The 19,501-nt window shown below is 44.6% G+C and overlaps 1 protein-coding gene across 2 annotated transcripts in view; it reads left to right on the top strand.

Moving 5' to 3' along the window:
• The window catches only part of CPNE4 (copine 4), a 1,366,646-nt gene that overhangs the window by 1,117,275 nt on the left and 229,870 nt on the right, over nt 1–19,501 (top strand). For both annotated transcript variants that reach the window (XM_085630665.1, XM_085630664.1), the window contains exon 11: nt 16,580–16,713. In XM_085630665.1, coding sequence (XP_085486791.1) covers nt 16,580–16,713 — 134 coding nt within the window. The remainder of the gene's footprint in view (nt 1–16,579; nt 16,714–19,501) is intronic.

Below are 19,501 nucleotides of genomic sequence, written 5' to 3'. Positions count from 1 at the left end.
TTACAAATTAACCACTGGTGTAGGGTAATTAGCTGTGCTGTGCATGGTGAGGGCGCAAGTTATAGTTACTTGAGGGAACATTACTCTAACCTTTGTTTTTTTTTTAACAAATTTCTACGCTTTTTTTCAATGTAAAGAAAGATATAATTACAGTTCTTAACTGTAACATCACTCTAACCTTTGTGTTTTTCTGTGACTTTCTCCAGTAAGTCCTATTAATGGGAGGCGGCATGCAGACCCCCACCCTGAGCCTTCACGGCCTTGGGCAACCCAACCCCCAGGGCCTTAGGTGGGTGCCAGTATACTGGGGCAGTGGGGGAACTCCCAGGGCCCCCACAGTCCTGTTGGCTCCCTGTATGTACCCATCCTGGGTGCATCGGAATCCAGCATAGCACCTGGTGGTAGCAGCTGTTTTTCACTGCCGGTTGGGAGGAATCTGAGTTTCCCTGCCAGCAAGATTTAGGGACCTCTCCCATTTCTCAGCCCCCGCTTGACGGATCATCTTAGACTTTCCTTGAAAAAAAACAGGCAAGAAATAGCAAATCTTCATTACCTTTTGTGATGATTCGAAAAAGTTTTTAGAATACCAAAAAAGTAGGGCTGGGTGGAAATCGCGGAGGTTCACAGAGTTACATAAAAACTCTGCAAAATTCCACAGAGTTGGCCAGCCACCTACAAGAAAAAACTCTGCCACGTGGTGGTTGGCAGAATTTTGCCTGAACTCCACGTTACAAACAGAAGACAGAGTGGGCAAAACTCAGCGAACTCCGCCGGCTGAGCAAAGTTTATCACCCGCCCCTACAAAAAAGGCATTTCCTATGGCAATGCACATCTAACTAGTAGAAGTTGCCACTGGATAGTTATAGTTAGGTCAGCGTTTCCATGGGAAATTCATTTTTTGTGTTGTTAATAACTTTGGCACCATTTGACGAATCTCCACAAAGCTTTCCAAAAATGTTTTCTTTTTGTCTAGTCTGTGCATGACACGTTTCAGGGTGATCCGTCAAGTGGATGCCGAAAAAAAAGGGCCTTCCGAATATGGCATATATTTTCAATAGACTTCTTTAAGAAGCACTACATCAAGCTAGATCTTGGTCCACAGATTGTGCTTTTTATGATTTGCTGTAAATCTGTTCCACAGTACTTTTAATTAAAATTCCAAAAATATTTGTATATCTGGACGTTTGTGGCTGCGAGAGGCTCGAGAGACTCTTGCCGGAGCTCCAATTAAAAAACAGAGCGTTCTGATTGCCCCAGGGAGCTCTTTTCTCTTGCTCCAATTTGCTCTGGTGAGAGTCAGACTCCAGCAAGAGCGGGCTCTTTGATTGGCTGACAGCAACATGTTGCTGGCAGTCATTACAGGACTTGGGGACTTAGTCCCCTGTCCTGAACCCTAAAATAAAGATATAAGGGATGAGGGAAGGAATACCCTGTCCCCATAGGCCCCATGGGGAGCCAGAGGGACCCCCCCACTTCCCCAGGACAAAATTTGGAAAATAATTGGCCTTTTTTGCAGCGATCCCACGGAAGTACCGTGGGATCGAAAAAAACAAAAACAAAATGGCGGCTCAGGGCTGCATTGTTTAATTAAGTGGAGGGGTCACACAGCTCCCATCCCCGAGCCTTCACCACCAGGGCTGCTTTCTTTAATCAAAGGGGAGGGGGCTGAAAATGCCCACCCCCCTCTCCTTTAAAATACATAAGACCCTGGATGATGGGGTCCCCATGTCCTAATGAGACTCAGGAAGGGGTGCCACATGGACCCTCTCCCCTTTAAATTAGATTTGGCCCTAGGGGGATGGGGTCCCCGGGGCCTAATGAGGCTTGGAGGGTGGTTGCTCTGCCCCTCTCCCCTTTAAATATATACATGACCCAGAGGGATGAGGTACCCAGGGCCTAATGAAACTTGAGGAGGTGGACCACGCACGCTCCTCTCCTTAAAAAAAAATACAGCCGGGGATATTCCCCCAGAATCTAAAGAGGCTCAGGGAGGGTGCCCACATGGCCCCCTTCCCCTTTAAATTAAAAACAGCCTTGGGGATGGGGTCCCTGGGGCCTAATGAGGCTCTGGGAGGAAGGCTACATGTCCACCCTCCACTCTAAAAAGCAGACAACACCAGGTGATGGGGTCGCTAGGCCCTGATAAGGCTCGGGTGGGGATTTGTACAATCTCCCTCCACTTTTAAAAAACAAAATGCCCCAAGGGATTGGGTCCCTGTGGCCTTTAAAGGCTCAGGTAGGGAGGTCACATGGACCCCCTCCCCTTTTCTATTGGTTTGCCCCAGGGAATGGATTCCCCACAGCCTAATAAGGCTCAGGGATGGGGGCGGCCCGGCATCCTCCCCTTTTTTGTTATATTTGCCCTCAGGGAATGGGGTTCTCAGGGCATCATAAGGCTTGGGGAGGCGGGCCCGCCCCTTCAATTTATTATTGTATTTTGCCACAGGGGATGTGGTACCCAGGGCCTATAAAGGCTTGGGGAGGGGTGCTGCACACACTCCTCTCCTGTTTAATTGTATTTGGTACCGGGGCATAAGGGCCCTGGGGCCAATTAAGGCCTCCTCCCCTTAATATATACATTTTAGAATATATGTTTTGGCCCCAAGGGATGGGGTCCCTGGGTCCCAAAGACCAACCCTATTCTGCTCATGCCCAAAGCTGTGCGTGGTGTGGAGTTAGCAGTCTGCTGGGAGGTTGGCAACAGGGTCTGGCTGCAGGCTAAGCCCTGTGCCTAACCCCTGCTGCACACAGCCAAAGGTTGTGTGCAGCATGTGGCTTCTTGCCTGTGGGATATGGAAGTTGGGCCTAGCTGCAACACATGCCGTGCAGTTAGCCCCGCGCCACCCACGACCAAAGGCTGTGCGTGGCGTGAGGTTGACTGCCTCCAGGTGGCTGCCTCCTGGGAGTTAGACGCATTACCTGGCTTCAAGCCAGGCCCTGTGGTCAACCCCATCGTGCTGTGACAAAGGACCATGCATTGCATCGGGTTGGCTGCCTCCGGGTGGGTTGGACAGAAGGCCTGGCCGCAGTGCAGGCCCTGTTGCCAAGCACCTGCTGTGCAAGGCCAAAAGCGCTGCACAGTGTGGGGTTGGCTGCCTCTGGGGCGTATGCCGCAGGAGCTAGGCACAGGCCAGGCCCCACAGACAACTCCCCGCCGCTGGGAGTTGGCTTTACGTATGGTAATAAAATATTACTTTACTATAAAAAAAAAACTTAGATATTTACCGAAATAAAACAAAAATTAAAGTATTGTTATAGTTTGGTGAATATGTCAGAGACAACATTGAAGTTTTGAACTAAAAAAACCACAGAAATTCACCAATGATAGCATAGCTAACTATAACTTGTGCCCCGCAATGCACTGCTTATGACCTTACATATTACATCACTCATTACATATTCTATGAAGACATCATTCATGACCTCACTGGTGACATCTCAAATGACATTAATGATGCCATCACTACCGGACAGATCAATGTCTTAGTCAATGTGTGTTTATGGACATTATCCTTTTAACTAGTATTACACCTTACTTCAATGTATTATATTTTATTTCAATGTAAAACAAATATTTTGCTCCTGCAGTGAGTGAGTGGAAAAAACCGAAGCTAAACGCTGATAGTTTGGAAGTTGGAGAACATAAAATTGGTTATTTCAGCAAATGCCATTCCAATCCATCAGTGTGTATGCTTAGGCCATTACTCTGAGCTTGTCTGTCTTGGGGTGCATTATTTTTCAAGTGTGATAAATGTCAGCCATTACACATTTCTGGTGAATAACATGCAAATCTTGGTGCTTAATGTGCCAAAACCTGTATTATACGGTAAATACTGTTTAATTTCAGCAGGTTTAACATGTCAAAATGTAATGAAAGTTAAGATATTTAACACACCGAAAAATTACCAGATGCGGTAAATACCACGCAAGTCATAATTCGGACGCCTTCACAAACAGGGGGCTCACAAAGATTTGAAAAACATGGACCCACTCGTAATCAGGGCCTTGGTTTCAATTTTTTTTATCTTGCCCTTACGCTCCCAAAAGTAAGGGAGAAATTCTACATTTGTTTGATACTCTGCATGATGGATAGACAAGTATGAGAGTGTGATCATAGGTACTAGGTATCTGTCTACTGATCAGCAAGCTGAGGTCATCACAGATCCACTCTTCTATGCTCTGATGTTTAATCTTCCTGAGATAGAGTACACAGGAAGATCTCTAGGTGGATACTTGCACCAATGCATCTTTTGGCAAAAGAAAAAATTGCAAGAAACTGGAGGACAATAAACCATCAGGCTACCTTTGTAGTTCAGGCGGAAAGTTCAGAGAAACATTATGCTTTGTGTTCTGTCTGGTTCAGACAGCATGTGGTATGGAGCAGCTGTGGAGTAGAAGGCCCTTGAGGAGGAAGGGAAGTGAGGTGATAAACGCGGGCTTGGGAACAAAAAGCTGTGGTGCTCCTGCTAATTTTCATCACTAATGAGAGCTCTAGAGGCGTCCCGCTGTGCTCTTTAGAAACCCTTGCCTCTTTCATTGTGCATGCATGCTTCTTTATTACCATTGAAGTCTCAGAAACCCATAAATACAGGCTTCCTTTTAATGGCTAGCATTATTTTCTGATGTGAAAAGGCGCCAATCTGTAGTGGAGGGCACATCCTTAATGCATGTTTTTACCCGGTAATGTTGCGCCACGCTGTGTGTTTTAACTAAGCAAGAAACTTTCATTTTTTGATGCTGGTCGGGGAAGGGTTTTGACATTGTTATGTGCCACATCAGGAGGGAGGGCTTCCGCCGCGAGAGAAGAGCTGCCGGAAGGATGCAACCATGGAGAGCAAAGTACTGTTATTATGAGAGCGCAACCAAGGCAGTTCTGCCCATGAAGCGGGTCAAGACACAGATCATCAGACTAACCCTATAATTGTGTAAATGATCCAGTAGAGGGACAGGTGGTGTCCAGCCCACAACCGCGCGTTCTCCCTGTGGTGACATTGGGTGTAGGGCAGAGCAACAATCCGCTGTGAGAGGCGGAGACTAAACGGTTGACGTCCACATGCGGTGCTACACATCTCCAGGGAAGCTGTCTCAACACTTTCAGATGAGGGGTTGACATCCATGACGGGGGCCAATGTGAGGGGAGCCAGGCACTTCCCCCCTCAGAAAAAGCAGCACAGCAGCCAAAAGACAGAAGTTATTTTCATGTGTGAGCTACACTGTCTGAGTATTTTTATTTCTTGCTTGTTGCCAATTTTGAACAAGCTGACCCCCGCTTTGGGGGATGGGTACAAGAGGGTTCTGTGGCAAAGTAAACATGCAGACTAGGGGGTTGGGGAGGTCATAGTTCAAGCAAGGTGAGGTTCTCTGTGCGAGGGTGAAGGGTCTTACAGTCCTGGGCTCAAGGAAAAATAAATGAGAATCTCCATCCAGTGTTCAGTTTTTTAGCATGGCTACAGAAAGGATCCAGTCCTCTGATGAGTAGAGTGATCTGGTGACATGGTTCCGTCATCCAGCCTGCTTTAATAATAGAGATATTTTATTTTGGAGTTTAAGGTGGATTGGGATAAGAACCCTGAGCCATCCTCATCAGCTAATTCAGTTGAACACTTATCATAGTCTACAACATCCACTGTGAACACCAAGGGGCATACTTGGAGAGGTTTGCGTCATGCTGCACCACGCAGTGCGGTACCTGCAAAACGCAAACCTCTCAGTCATATTTATGAAGCCATGCAAAACCACTTGGCATGGCTTTGAATGGCTTCAAAAGATAGAGTAATGCAACACGGCACAAATCGCGGCGTTGCATTACTTTGCGATAAGGAGACGTTCCATGGACATTGCGGTGGGTGTTCTTATGCAAAATCCCATGGTTTTTGACGCATTCCCAGATTTACCAAACCTGATAATCCTGGGAATGCGCCAAAAAGATATGCCTCCCCAGGTGAAGGATAATGAGGAGAAATATCTTTATTTCTCCTCGTTTTTTCCTCTTTCTATGTGTGCTGCATTCTGCTGAACATTGGAAAGAGGAAATCACATCTATGGATTGTTTTTGTGCAGGAAGGCACTCCTTTCTGCACAAAAACAATCCTACCGACAACACTGGGGCGCGTGCACCATGGTGCAAGGGTGACTGCGTTGGCGCTTGGCTGCCGAAACGGAGCCAGGGCAGGGAGAAAGGGCAGGTATGAACCATATTGGATAACTACGGTGCTTTCCGGCCCTTTTCCTGTGATGCAGGACAAAGCAGCACGGTAACTTTCTGCACTACCTGGGGCCACCTTCTGGTAAATAAGCCCCCACGTGCCTGATATGCCTGTTTACAGACTCTGGTGTCCATGAAATCACCTGCTACTCTTTTTCATTGTTTCTCCACACCTGGAGCAGTTCTGACCAGTTCCGCTCTGGAGATTGTCTCATTTCCGGCGGCCTGCAGGCGAGGCAGATGCTCACAGGGCAGGAGGGGTGCCATGGGATAACAGTGACTTCAACACCCCTTTCTACTCACCGCCTCCTGTAGTTTGAAGCTGGTTTGAACATTTTTGCAGGTTGTTTTCTTTTCCGGACAAGTCATGCTTCTCACTGCCTAAGAAATTGTAAAAGCCGCTGCAAGATTCGGTCTAAAGTCCACTTAGAATTGGTATTGATGAAAGGCCATGGCGTTAGCCTTGGAACGTCAAATGAGGCATTTGGCATGCGGTATGTGTTTTCCAATAAATCACACTTGCCTTCAAAGCGCTTTGGATTATGGGAAGATGCGTCAATAAAACTCTTTTATTGCATTTGCTGTGGGATTCAGTCTTATGTGTGTGCGGAAACTTCCACTAAACAGCTTTAGCGACTATTATTGTATTACATAAAATGAGAGATTCCACTGAACCTTACAGCGACAGCAAATACAACAACATACATTGTTTATATAGTTAAAGAAAAGACAAATAATCGAATTGTCATACAACAATATATACACGCTTCTGTTGTCGTGTCCACGTTCCTGCCGGCAAACATTGGGATTAAAATTTTCTCTGCATGCCTTTAGGTCTGGACATATATGCAAAATGTGCTCTAAGCATTAGAATCGAGCATTTACAGACTGTTTAAAATCTTTTCCTGGCCAGACATTTCCTCTGAGTTGAAGATCACCGGTGTTAACATGGGAAAAGGAACTCCTGACTTCAGCCTCTCAGTTAGCAGGCAGAGTGCATTGGCTGGCACCCACAGCATCCGGTGAACACACTGGTGTCCCACACTTAAGTGATTATATATAGCCCAGCTCAAAACCACGTGCCCGAAGGACACGGGGCTGCCAAGTTTTTTGAGTGATATTTTATTGCCTGTGCCTTCTTGATAACACCCACTGACGGAGGCTTAGAAGTGCCAAAAAGGTTGAGCATGACTCTGACAAGTCAAACAATCAAGCTTAACCCCAGATTTACTGGCCTCTATCTACATGTATTGCACAATTCCCACACTCCGAGCCATGCAGTACTACCGCAGGGAATGTTTCACCATAAACAAACATGAAGATTACGGTTACTCACTCCTGAAAAAGGCATAAATGACCCAACCCAATCGGGGTCAACTTGGCCACTCAGACGTAGATCAATGCTTTAGTAATTGATGGTGGCATATCATCCTCTTGTAGGTATTATCATTACCAACCATAATTTGTCCGGATGCAGGAACTCATGTTCTGTAGAAAATACTGAGACCTACACAAAATTAATTTTTGGGGGTTCTGCAGCTATATTTGAGGTAGATCTGATACTTCACCATGCGTATTTGTGAATCGTGTCAATTGTAGGTGAAGCCCAATGTCTTTAGATCAAGAAGAAAAATGGATGCCACCTGCGTCCATAAGTGTGACCAGGTGGTCACCCAAACTCAGAGGAAAGCCATAAACCTAACTGAATGCATAGGCAAGCCTGCCATATATAATTAAAATAGGAAGGATGCCAAAATGCACCTTTTCATGAGTCTGATTTTAGGTGAGGATTTTAGAAGCATGAGCGTGTGTTAGTGATATAGGACGAACCTTGCCAACAAGCAGTGGTGCGGAGTGCAGGGTGAAAACAAGAATACAGTCGGCGATTGATTGGAGTAGGAGCTGGTTATGGGGGAGGAGGTGGACTGCTAATTCGCCGTGATGTAGTGTTCTTTAAAGAGGTGTTTTCAGCTAGTATCTAAGTTGGAGCAGAGTTGGGGCGGTTGTCATGGATACAGATATGTTGTTCAAATCCAGGATACTCTGGCTGGTCAAGACATGATGTAATTGTCAGCTGGGACAGGTGGAATTGCTGGCTGTGATGGCTTCGTTGATGGTTGGGGTTGGCAAGGGCATCACAGTGGAGTTCTGTCAGTGTGGGGATGATGGCGCATTTTTACAGGCTCTTGATTTGGCATGCTGCTCCACTTAGGATCTCCTTACGAGGGTTAGAGTGGAGTCTGGGAGGCTGTGGAGCAGGGGCATGGTACACCATCAAAATGCAAGATTGGCTAGTGATCTTTCTGAGAGGATTTTCTTCACTTTCTTTAGTAGAAAGCGCTGGTTCCAGGCTGTATCAGTTTTCCTACCCATGGGTTCCTTGAGGGTATGGTTAAGTGTTCAGGGTGAAGCAGAGTGGTTTGGCATTGGCTGAAGGGTATATTCGTTTTTTTAACCAGTTAGCACTTGACCCCACATAGTGGAATGCAACTCAACGGGCAACTTGAAAAGGCTATGAGTGATACCCCAAGCAGACAGCTAGAAACAAAGCAGTTGAGAGATCCATAAATAAAGCAGAGGCTTCCTTCTGTCAGTGGGCACTGCAGTTTATGTAGTGCAGCTATCTTCCTGCCAGTCCCCCAAATCAGATCTGAATGCATACCAGGAAGATCCTTGAAAAATGTTCAAGGTGGGAGCACCGGTAGTGCCCCAAAGAAGTACAGCAACTGTGGCAAGATTACACTTTTAGCTGTCACCACTTGAGACATAGGAGATAACGGGGGCGGTCCAAAAGGGAAGTGACTGACGGAGCGATGTGAGAGTCCTGCCCAAACTGCCTTCCACTTGTCCTTTTTTCTGCTTATTTACACATATCAAAGTGCCATTTTAGCCTGGTCCGTATTGCATTACCTTAGCTATTGTCAGATATAGAGCGCTGTGGGAACAAGCAGGGCTTGGTCAAATTAATTTTAAGACCAGATATTTTTCTGAATGTCTCAAGCACCTCATGCCACCTGCCAGATGGGTTTATCCCCCAGTCTAAGGCCTTTGAGCGCAACATGCATACCACCAGCTCCATGGCTAATGCAAATATTAGCAGGGAAAGAGGGTATCTTTTTCTGGTGCCTCTAAAGATTTTTAAGCTGGCTGAAATTGCCTGGCTTGTACTGACCCTGCAAATAGAACAGATGAAGGACGGACTGCTGAACAAATCAAACATTCACCCCCAGTCACAGATCCAGGTTAAATCCATCATTTTTTTGCTCGCCACGCATTTCCAGTTTGACTCAGCAATATGCAAATCACTCTTGACCCTGCTCTCCATGGAACAGCCCAGCCCAAACTGCCAGGCCAAGTTCTCAGTTGACCAGAAACAGGCATCCTGGGACTGGTTTCGGGGTATCACCCCTCATCAGCCAGGCTAACTTGAATTTGGTGGCATAGCGAGCATGGGACCCGGGCCTGGGCATACCCTTCCCACTTGGAGTGTCAAATGCAAAAAGAACAGATGATGGATGGAATGCTGAACAAATCAAACATTCACCCCCCGTCACAGATCTGGGTTAAATCCACCGTTTATTTGCTCGCCATGCCAATCCAGTTTGGACTCAGCAATATGCAAATCAGTCTTGACCCTATTCCTCATGGGAACAGTCCAGCCCAAACTGCCAGGCCGGGTCCTCCCTGGACCGAAAACAAGCATCTGGGGACTGGTTCCGGGATATCACCCCTCATCAGCCAGGTTAGCTTGAATCCAGTGGCCCAGTGAGCAAGGGACTCTTGTTTGAGCGTACCCCGCACACTTAGGGTGACAAAAGCAAAAGCAACAGATAATGGATAGAATGCTGAACAAATCAAAAACTCATAATGCATCCTGAAGGACCTGCTTACTGCTGACTCTTATGTGAGCCCGGTAAGCACAAGTCTACTATCAGCAACACTAGCCTCTACGGCTGTTAAGGTGCAGCCCACTTCAATGTAGGATCAGGGATCGGATGGGGAAATGGTGTTGTCACCTCAAGCAAACCCTCTCACTGATCGGTCCATCCACCAGTGCACGCGTGCTCCAATCTGGCTGTGATTTATGCAAGCACTGATTCGCCTCTGTCACTCCCACCATCTTGATATGCCAAGCCGGCTGTCCCAGCACTGCGGTCCAATCCAGCGATCATGACAGGGCCCAGCTAGGGGAATGAGGCAGCCCCCACGTCTGCGACCCAGCACCAGCCAGTTGTCAGCTGACTTTCACTGCTCAAGGCCACACTCTGCAGATCAGATCTATGTTGGTGCTGATGGCACAGAGGGTTTTACATCTCCTGCGGAGAACAGTAGGAGGTCGACAGGTAAGTGGCTGGCTGCCAGTATGGAGGATAACTGCAGGATTTTTGTGCTCGATTGCAAAAGAGCCTCATGACGTGATTTGTATTCTTATTTAATGGCCTGAAGAGTGCTAAAGATGATGCTGTATAGGTAGCTGGGGCATAGATTACTGATTATACTGGGTACATGTACAGTGATCGAGAAGTGACCCAACCACAGCTTGCATGACCAACGTATGCCTGAGATCTGAACTCTAGCATTTCTTGAGGAAGAAATGCATGATCAATTAAAGATTCACACCAATAACAGGGAAGCTTATTAGTGGCTCTGGTTGAGGCTAATTGCATTTTGAAAAAAAAAGCTATTATCAATCATCATCGCCAAGAGATTGCTGGAGAGAAATGTTTTGGTACCCTCAAGGAGAAATACAGCAAATTGGCAAATAATGTTGCTAATAAGAAAGAAATTCCAGCGACATTCTAAGAATAGGAAGTCACTGAAAGTTCTAGAGAGAGAAAGCTGCCAAGCTGTCCATGTCTATGGCTGAAACGGTAACCTTTTGGGGATTGTTTCATACCATCAGCCATGAAAATCTGCATTTTGTAATTGTGCAAAAGAGCTTTTGAGATTTCTGTTACACTCAGAATTTATCAAGGTATTATGGAAGTTAGAAGGTAACTGTACTAGTATTTATCAGGTAGGAAATAAGTAGAGGGCTAGTGTTTATATCACTTGTGCAGAAGTTGCAATTTTAGAATGGGGACATCAGTGCTAACTGAACAGAGGACGCCCACCCTCAGGAGTAAATTAACTAGTATTACAAGAAAGCAAAGGATAGTTGAGCAGGGATAACAGCATGCATTTCCTGCGGTGTTTTGTGATAGGTTGTGGGACTAATTATTACATTGAAGAAAGATGCTGGACTAGTCAAGTGCAAATGGAGGAATGTGTCATCTATGCTAGAAATCTCACGCAAGAAGGTATTAAAGAAAATATTTAATCAAATAAATCAAAGTTTCAGATTGACTTTTTCCAGTAATGTAATTGGAGAGAGGAGTTGGCCTAACGACTAGGGCGGCGACCTCGAATCTGGGGAACCGGGTTCGAGTCTAGGCAATGATGCCGTACATCCTGTGATTCTGGGCAAATCACTTAATCTCCCTGTGCCTAACACAAAAATAAAAAATGAATGTGTCCTCATGTAATGCAACTGGTGCTATGTAAAGCGCTCTGATACCCGATACCTTCGGGTCAAGTTCACGCTATATAAAACTCTGTAAAAAATAACCTGTAATCTAAGGAAGGGATGATTATGCAGCAATGTGTGTATTTTTGAGGATTTTGAAAGCCAGTATTCTTGTGGCTGACTTCTGTTATCCAATGTGGGAGAAATGATTAGCTCATTGGGAGATGCCTGTGTTTTTCTGAATGCAGATCATCTTGCAAAGTTGGAGACAATATCTGAAAGGTAGTAGTTAGATAATTTACTCCCATGACTGCATTCTTGCTGCATTTCCACTCTGGAATACAGTCCATCCATCGCATTGCTAGCCTTGTTAAAAATACTCTGAATTACTGTAAGTAATTGGGTCATTGATTAAGGGGGGTGGAAGCTCCACACAGGCAACAACCACAACCCTTGTCAGGGTAAACCACAAATAGTCTCTAAATTAAACTGTGCCTAACCCTCTAGTAGTTTGGCACAAATACAGTCAGGCTTAACTTAGAGACAATGTGTAAAGCATTTATGCAGCACACAAACAATAATAAAGTGAAAACAATACCATTTAGAAAATTGGAGTACTTTTTAATTAATGCTTTTTTAATAAATGACAGAAATCCAATCAATTGAACCAGAGGTAATACATTTTATGGCTTTTTTGTGTAAAATTAGTAGCTAGAAGCACAAAGCACCACTCATGGTTATCTGGTCACGGTAGACGGGCGGGAAGTCACAAACTCAATATGACCAGAATGGAATGTGGGTCAGGTACATGGACCAGATTAGTCCTGCTGAAAAGTTACCTTCTCAAGTGTTCATGTGAGGAGCTGTGGGCGTAGAGTTTCGCGTTGGTGAGAGCCTCAAAGAGTCCGTAGTCAGTGCGAAGAGCTGGTATTCCCTTGAGCTTTGCATTGGCGCCTATCGCAGGTGGTCACAGTTGACGTGGAGTGCAGGTTATTGCTGGATCATGTGTTGCTGAAGTCTTCGGTGTGTTACTGTCGGCATGAAATGCAGGTCTCGACGGAACTTCTCATTGGCGGTAGTCGTGGGCAGTAGAGACTTGACGCGAATGGCCTGTTTCGTTTGCGGAGGGCCCAAACTTTAGGATTTTCACCTTTGTCTTATGGAGGAGCTCTCACTGATGCCAGCCAAGAGTACAAGACCTGAGGGGGGACCACGTGGGGACCAGGACTCACTCCCGAAGTGGCCAGCAGCGGGGCTCCAACATGTCTAGGCAGATCCAGGCAGGTCTATTTCAGTCGGTCAGCTGGGCAGTTGCAGAGAGGCCTCTTTTGGACTATGACCCTTTAGGGCCTACCTTCGGGTTGACTTATAAGTCTTAACAAGCATTAGCATAGCCAATAGGTCCCGCCTTTGGGACCTTATAAGTTTTTAGTTATGCTTTACATTATCGTGTGCGGAAGCTTGAACACATTTATTAAGCATATTATAGAACTGTATTGAGAATTACTTATGTAAAGTGTTATTTTGTACAACTAAACCGCAGGGTATATATGTATAATACTAATAATAGAGTAGCAAATTAAAGTGGCAGAGAATTGAACAGCTCATAGCTCTTTAGTTGAGGTTGAAACTTCCTGCCTGGCCCATATCGAATACGCCTTTATGGCTTCCGAAAATCTAGATTGCCAAGTGGCGTCTAATCAGTTGTACCGTCAAGCTCGTGAACTCACATCGCTTATCTAAGACCCTTAGTGAAGTTACACACGTGTAGTCCATGTGGCTGTCTGTCTGCTCTCTGGAAACAACACGTGCCCCCTGACCAACAGGCTCAGAGGCCTGCTGCAAAAATGCCTCTCTGCCCTCTGTAATAGCCCCCCCTCTGCCGGTTAACTCCTTCTCGTTACTGTCCTCAACAAAAGCAGGCACGTGCTCGAAACTTTCTTGGCACTGCGTGCCACTGGAAGCATCAAACTCTCTCTTCTCACTACTTTCTGCATGTCTGTGCACACCTTGCATGTTTGCAACGCCTGTGCAACCCAGAGATGTCCGGTGACTGTATTTAAACACCATGCCATATTATCCTATGTAACTCCAGTAACTTTTTAGTTAAACCGCCAATCCTTTCAAATTGAACTTGACCATTATTTTAAATTTAAAGGTGTTGTTGGATGGACAATTTATTTTACAAGGATGCTAGAGTATTTAAATGTTTTGGAAGGTAAAAACGTTAAGAAAATGTGCAGCAGGTGGAAAGTACACACTGCAAAGTCTTTGTCATGAATTTCCCAAACGAACATGACACCCTCGTGGTTAACTTTTCACTGAGACAGTCTCACTTTTAAGGAAATAATTACTGCACTAAGCATAACAGGACGTGTATTATTTGTAAAGCGCATTCTCACCGCGAAGGATATCTTGGCGCTTAATGTTACCCAACTAGAAGGTACTTATTTTATCGAGCTCAGAAGGATGACAAGCTGAGTGGACCCGCCTAGATTTGAACCAGTGACAATGAGTTCGAAAACAGGCCCTAGAGTGGACACATTAATGCACTAAGCCACCAGACCCGACATGAACACTTGTAGAATTGTCCCCGGTGAGTAAACAGTTCGTATCTTATGCACAGTAAAGCGCACTTCCACTGTTTGTGTGCTCTTGGTGTGAATCAGTGAGGTTAGAGGTGGAGGGGCGCAACAGGATGGGGATTTAGATTACCAGACTTCACCTGCAATGTCTACACCCATATAATATGGGCCAGCGTAGCTGTTCATGGGGAGGTGAGGGGTATTCAAAGAAAAGAATGCTGGAGTGATGTCAGAGATACCTTGGGTATAGGTGGAAGGACGACACTCTTCTCAAAGGCAAACAACAATCATCAAAGTTAAAAGAAACACGCGGCCTCAAAAGTGAACGCGACCGCCATCTGTTTCCAATTAACGCGACCGCGAGCTAAAATGTAAACAAGAGCGGGCTTGATAATTGGAAACAGATGGCGCCGCTGCTCGCTCCCGCAAGGTGGATGCCGTACATGCACGAGTGCTCATTGGAAACAGTGCAGAACATGCACGAGTTTTCGAAAAAGTACAACCCGATTCCAAGAGGTCATCACCTAAGCAGCGCTTGCATGTTGCGCTAGGCTCGACCTAAAAAGGAAGGTTTAGGCCTGGCTAAAGGCTTACTTTGCCAGGTCAAAATGGCAGTTTAAAACTGCACTACGAGCTTCAGTGGCAGGCCTGAGATGTTTTAAAAGGCTACTTAAGTGGGTGGCATAATGAGTGTTGCTGCCCACTAGTAGCATTTGATCTACAGGCCTTGGGTACATGTAGTACTATTTACTAGGGACCTACAAGTACATTAAATGTACTATTTAGGTATATGCCAATTGCGCAATGATTTAGGGAGAGAGTACAAGAACTTTACCACTGGGTAGTGCTCAGAGTCCTAATGTCAACAAAAACAGGCTCTTTCTGGGGGTGACACTGCAAAAATGGCAAGGACCAACAATAGCATACAGAGTCAATATCAATTTCTAAGCAGAATAGGGCTTTCTCCCATTAAGGGATACACAGTGACACAGTGGCATCCCAGACACATGGAGTGGAATGCAGCTCAGGTTGCCTGTACTGACTTCAGATGCAAAAGCCATAGATGAGGTGCCAAAGTCACAAGGTGTATATCAGTCATCAGCACATATCATGATCCCAGTCACTACATATATATTTTTTATTAATTTACTATTATTCATTGGTGGACTTCGAATTCTGATCAGAAATGCTGTACATAAGAACCTTGGGGTTACATAAGAGAATACAGAACGTTGACATAACCCATGGTGTGATCATAATTATGATGTGATGAGCTGGTACTTGTCAGTGGGCAGCAAAGACACAAATTAGAACAAATCTTGAATTACAATCAAAGTGTACACATACTTTTGTTTACAAATTTAGGTTCTATGACACAATCACGAATGCCTAAACCACCTGTTCCTTATCGCAGTCGGAAGAACAAATGCGTAATAACCACAAGTTCCTTTACTACGCACGTCTTTACAATGACTTGCCTTAAGGAAAGCACTGGACTTTTCGAACAGTATAATTTACTATTTCAACTACAGTCCGCTCAATAGTAGGGAAAGCGTTGGACTTTAAAGTCCAACATCGCTTTACCTAAGGCATGTTGTGGTAAACAAATGCGTGGTTAAGATGCATTCGTTGTTCGGACCGCATTGAAAAGTCAACGCGTGGTTCAGCTGTCATTGTAATTGCTGTTTCCCACAAATTTATATTGCATAGCTGCCAAAGTACATGGTGGCTATGCTTTCCTTTCTAATAGCAGGAGATGACTCTTTCCACAATTTATAATCCATCTCCCTTTTTGAAGCAATGCAAATTTCCCATGATCAATTCAAAAGGACAGCTGGTGGTAAAATATAGGTGTTTGTCCATAATGAATATTGACCGTGAGTTTCACTTTTTTATGCACATGTGACTCCTTTGCTGCCACTCTGAGAACAATAGAGGCAAAAATGTCACTCATCTTTGTCCCCCGGCCAAGAAAAGGACTTCTGAAATGAAATGAGGTACCATCCCTGTAAAATATCTTACTTTCTCTATCGGTGTAATGCCTTATAATTGAACATTGTATTTAAAAAGATTCAGCCTCCTTGTGGAGCAATTTGATGCAGCACAAGCCCTACGGAATCCTTTTAATGATTTGCAATTTTTGGGGAAAACGTATGAGTTAATAATGTACTCCAAGGTGACTATCACTATGTCTACGTAAGTGTCTATCAGTCTACCAATCAAATGAAAGTAATGATCATGGCTTGCAGGATGCACTAACTAGATCATGTGCTTACTTTCTAGGTAGCAATTGACTTCACGGCATCGAACGGTGATCCGCGGAACAGCTGCTCTTTGCACTATATCCATCCCTACCAACCCAACGAATACCTGAAAGCACTCGTGGCAGTTGGAGAAATTTGCCAAGACTATGACAGGTCTGTTGTCGGCCTCTTCAGCTTTTGGTATCAATTTCAACGACTTTACTTATGGGATCTTAAACATTTACACTGTGACTTCACCTGACTGAGGTGGTATTTCAATCATTTTGACTTGCAAGATATATCCTAAACAAAGCTCCAACAAGCATTGGCATAGCCAATAGGTCTCGCTTTTGGGACCTTATAAGTGTTTAACTATGCAACAGTTGCATAACTAAATACTTATAAGGTCCCAAAAGCGAGACCTATTGGCTATGCCAATGCTTGTTAATTTATTGTTGTAGCCCTGAGGAAATCATTGGTTGATGCACCTTAATTACAAAACACGTGTTGGCTACAGAATTGAAACGTTTGTTGGATGCCTAAAAGAAGACGAAAATAAAGAAAATTATAAGGACTATGGCGCATATGTATCAAAAACCGATTTTGCGATTCTCAAATAGCGATTTTTTGAGAATCGCTATTTGAGAATCGCAAAACGGGATGTATTTAAAATATTGCAAATATTTAGCGATTTCTTAAAATTCTTTAATTGCGATTAGCAAATTGCGAAATCGCAATTAAGGAATACCTTCCCATTCATTCCTATGGGCCAGGAGACCCATAGGAATGATTGGGAAGTAATTCTCAAATTGCGATTAGCAATTTGCTAATCGCAAATTGAGAATAATTTCAAAGGTGCAAGGGTGTCATGTTGACACCCTGATGCACCCCTGAAATGAGCTTGTGTGCACATATGGCGCACATACATGCCCTAAGGGCATGTATGTGCACCACGTAGCACTTTGAAAAATTCCAAAACGTGCATTATTCAAAGAAATCGCAAATTACCACCAACTAGAAGTTGATGGTAATTTGCGATTTCTTAAGGATAATTCGCATGACTTTGGTGCGTGTTACATAGCATTTAAGAAATCGCAATTAGCGATTTCTTAAATGCTTACGCAAAATTAAGAAATAGCTAAATTAGCGATTCCTTAATTTTGCGATGAGAAATTGGCTCATACATACCGTTTAGCTAATTTTTATTCGCAGCGTTTGCGAATAAAAATTCGTTTGATACATATGCCCCTATATTTGGAATGAATTTGAATTCTTTGTTACTTCACACTACGGAGCTCTGGAGTATTATACATTATTGTGGGGAGCGATGCTTCCCTGTGTTGGAGTGTGATGGCCATTTCATCTCCTTGGAACACCGTGTATAAAGACTTTTTTTCACTTTTAAAAATAGGAACACACTAGTTTGCACAGACATATAGCTTAGCCACTTGTTTTATTGTGATTTTTGAAGACACAAAATTGTTTTTGTAGTAAATGTTTACAAAAAGAAATAAGAAAACAAAAATTGGGAAAACCAAGAAGTTGGCAGCCAAATGCTGGTTTCTTTGTAGGTGTACAGAGTGGACTTCCATGGGTCTGTGGCTGCTCAAAGGGGATGGAAGCACAAGAATCTCAGCATTTGCTCCATTCAAGCACAGGATTTTCTTGACATCAGCGGTACACATGGTTAAGGCACATCTGCATTTCTAAATCCTTTTGTTGGTCTTCTTGCTTTTGCTTAAGAAAATCTTCAGAAATTGATATTGTCAGTTTCGTCATTTTAGATCATTAATATTTCATATATACTGAATGCATATATACTAAAAGTCATAAGAGAAGCTTTATGATCAGCTCTGAGGTACGAAAGGAAAAAGAAAGTTATTTTGGTAATTGAAAAAGAACTTTCTATAAATCAGATGGCTTTAATCGAAAACCGTCCTAGGGCGTTGGACTTGTGTGCTGTATGTACTCTTCAATGCGCTACCAGGTCAGGTAACCTTGAAAGAGGGCAGAGGCAGAAAACCTCATAACCACGCAAGAGAAAACTGTTGTGTTCCCTGTGCTGCAGGACATACAGTCTAATGGCTGCAGAGACTGAAACACTGCATGGAAAAGAAAGAAGAACAGCAGCCAACAATTTTAAAGCTGAAGTGATAATGGAGAACGTCCAAGCACAAACCACACGTACATTTCAGAGCAGGCATCTTTAACCCCTTCTGTGCCCATGACGAGCTGGACTCGTCATGGGCCGCGGTTGCGCTGTGCCCATGACGAGTCCAGCTCGTCATGAACCCCGCCCGCTAATGCAACACCCGGCACAGGGCGGGGAAAGGGCGTGGCACACAAGGAGTTAAAATGGACCAATGCAGCCTGTGTGGAAGCAATTAACTGAGCGAAGTGTAAACTGAAACGAGTCCAGGCCTGAATAGGAGGACCAGTGCACTAAGATTTCTTGGCATTTGAATGCTTCAGCAGGACTCAAAAGCTTGCCAAATAGCCTGTTATTTAACTGCAGTCACACAGGATGTCACTATAGTTGTTTAAAGCTCCAACACAGGGAAGGCTGGCATATGGTGAGCTCTTTCGCGGGCGCTTTGATGTTCTCAGCGGCCGCGCGGCTCACTGAGAACATCAAAGCGCCCGCGAAATGTACACGCAGGCTGCCAAATGGTGCACGCGCCCGGCGCACATGCACTGTAGTTGGGGGCCTAAAAAGCACTCGTTTGCACTTCCAAATCCCCGTTTTCTATAGATCTCGCCAGAGCAGTGCCAAAGCGCTGGCTCAGGCGAGACCTAAAAAGGACATCTCCCTCCTGTTCAGAGCTCAAACTGTCTGACCCAAGCACCCTTTAAATGGCTGCTGTCAGCTGTGTCACTGTCTTTTCCCCTTTGCAAGTTCAACTTTATTTATGTTTAAACACTTGTCTTTAAAACATCCATTTTAAAACAGAGTAAACTTTCA

Source organism: Triturus cristatus, chromosome 10 (genome assembly GCF_964204655.1).
Source record: "Triturus cristatus chromosome 10, aTriCri1.1, whole genome shotgun sequence".
In the NCBI taxonomy this organism is placed as follows: Eukaryota; Metazoa; Chordata; class Amphibia; order Caudata; family Salamandridae; genus Triturus; species Triturus cristatus.
Note: the sequence above shows the minus strand (reverse complement) of the source record. Positions and strands in the feature narration are given on the sequence as shown.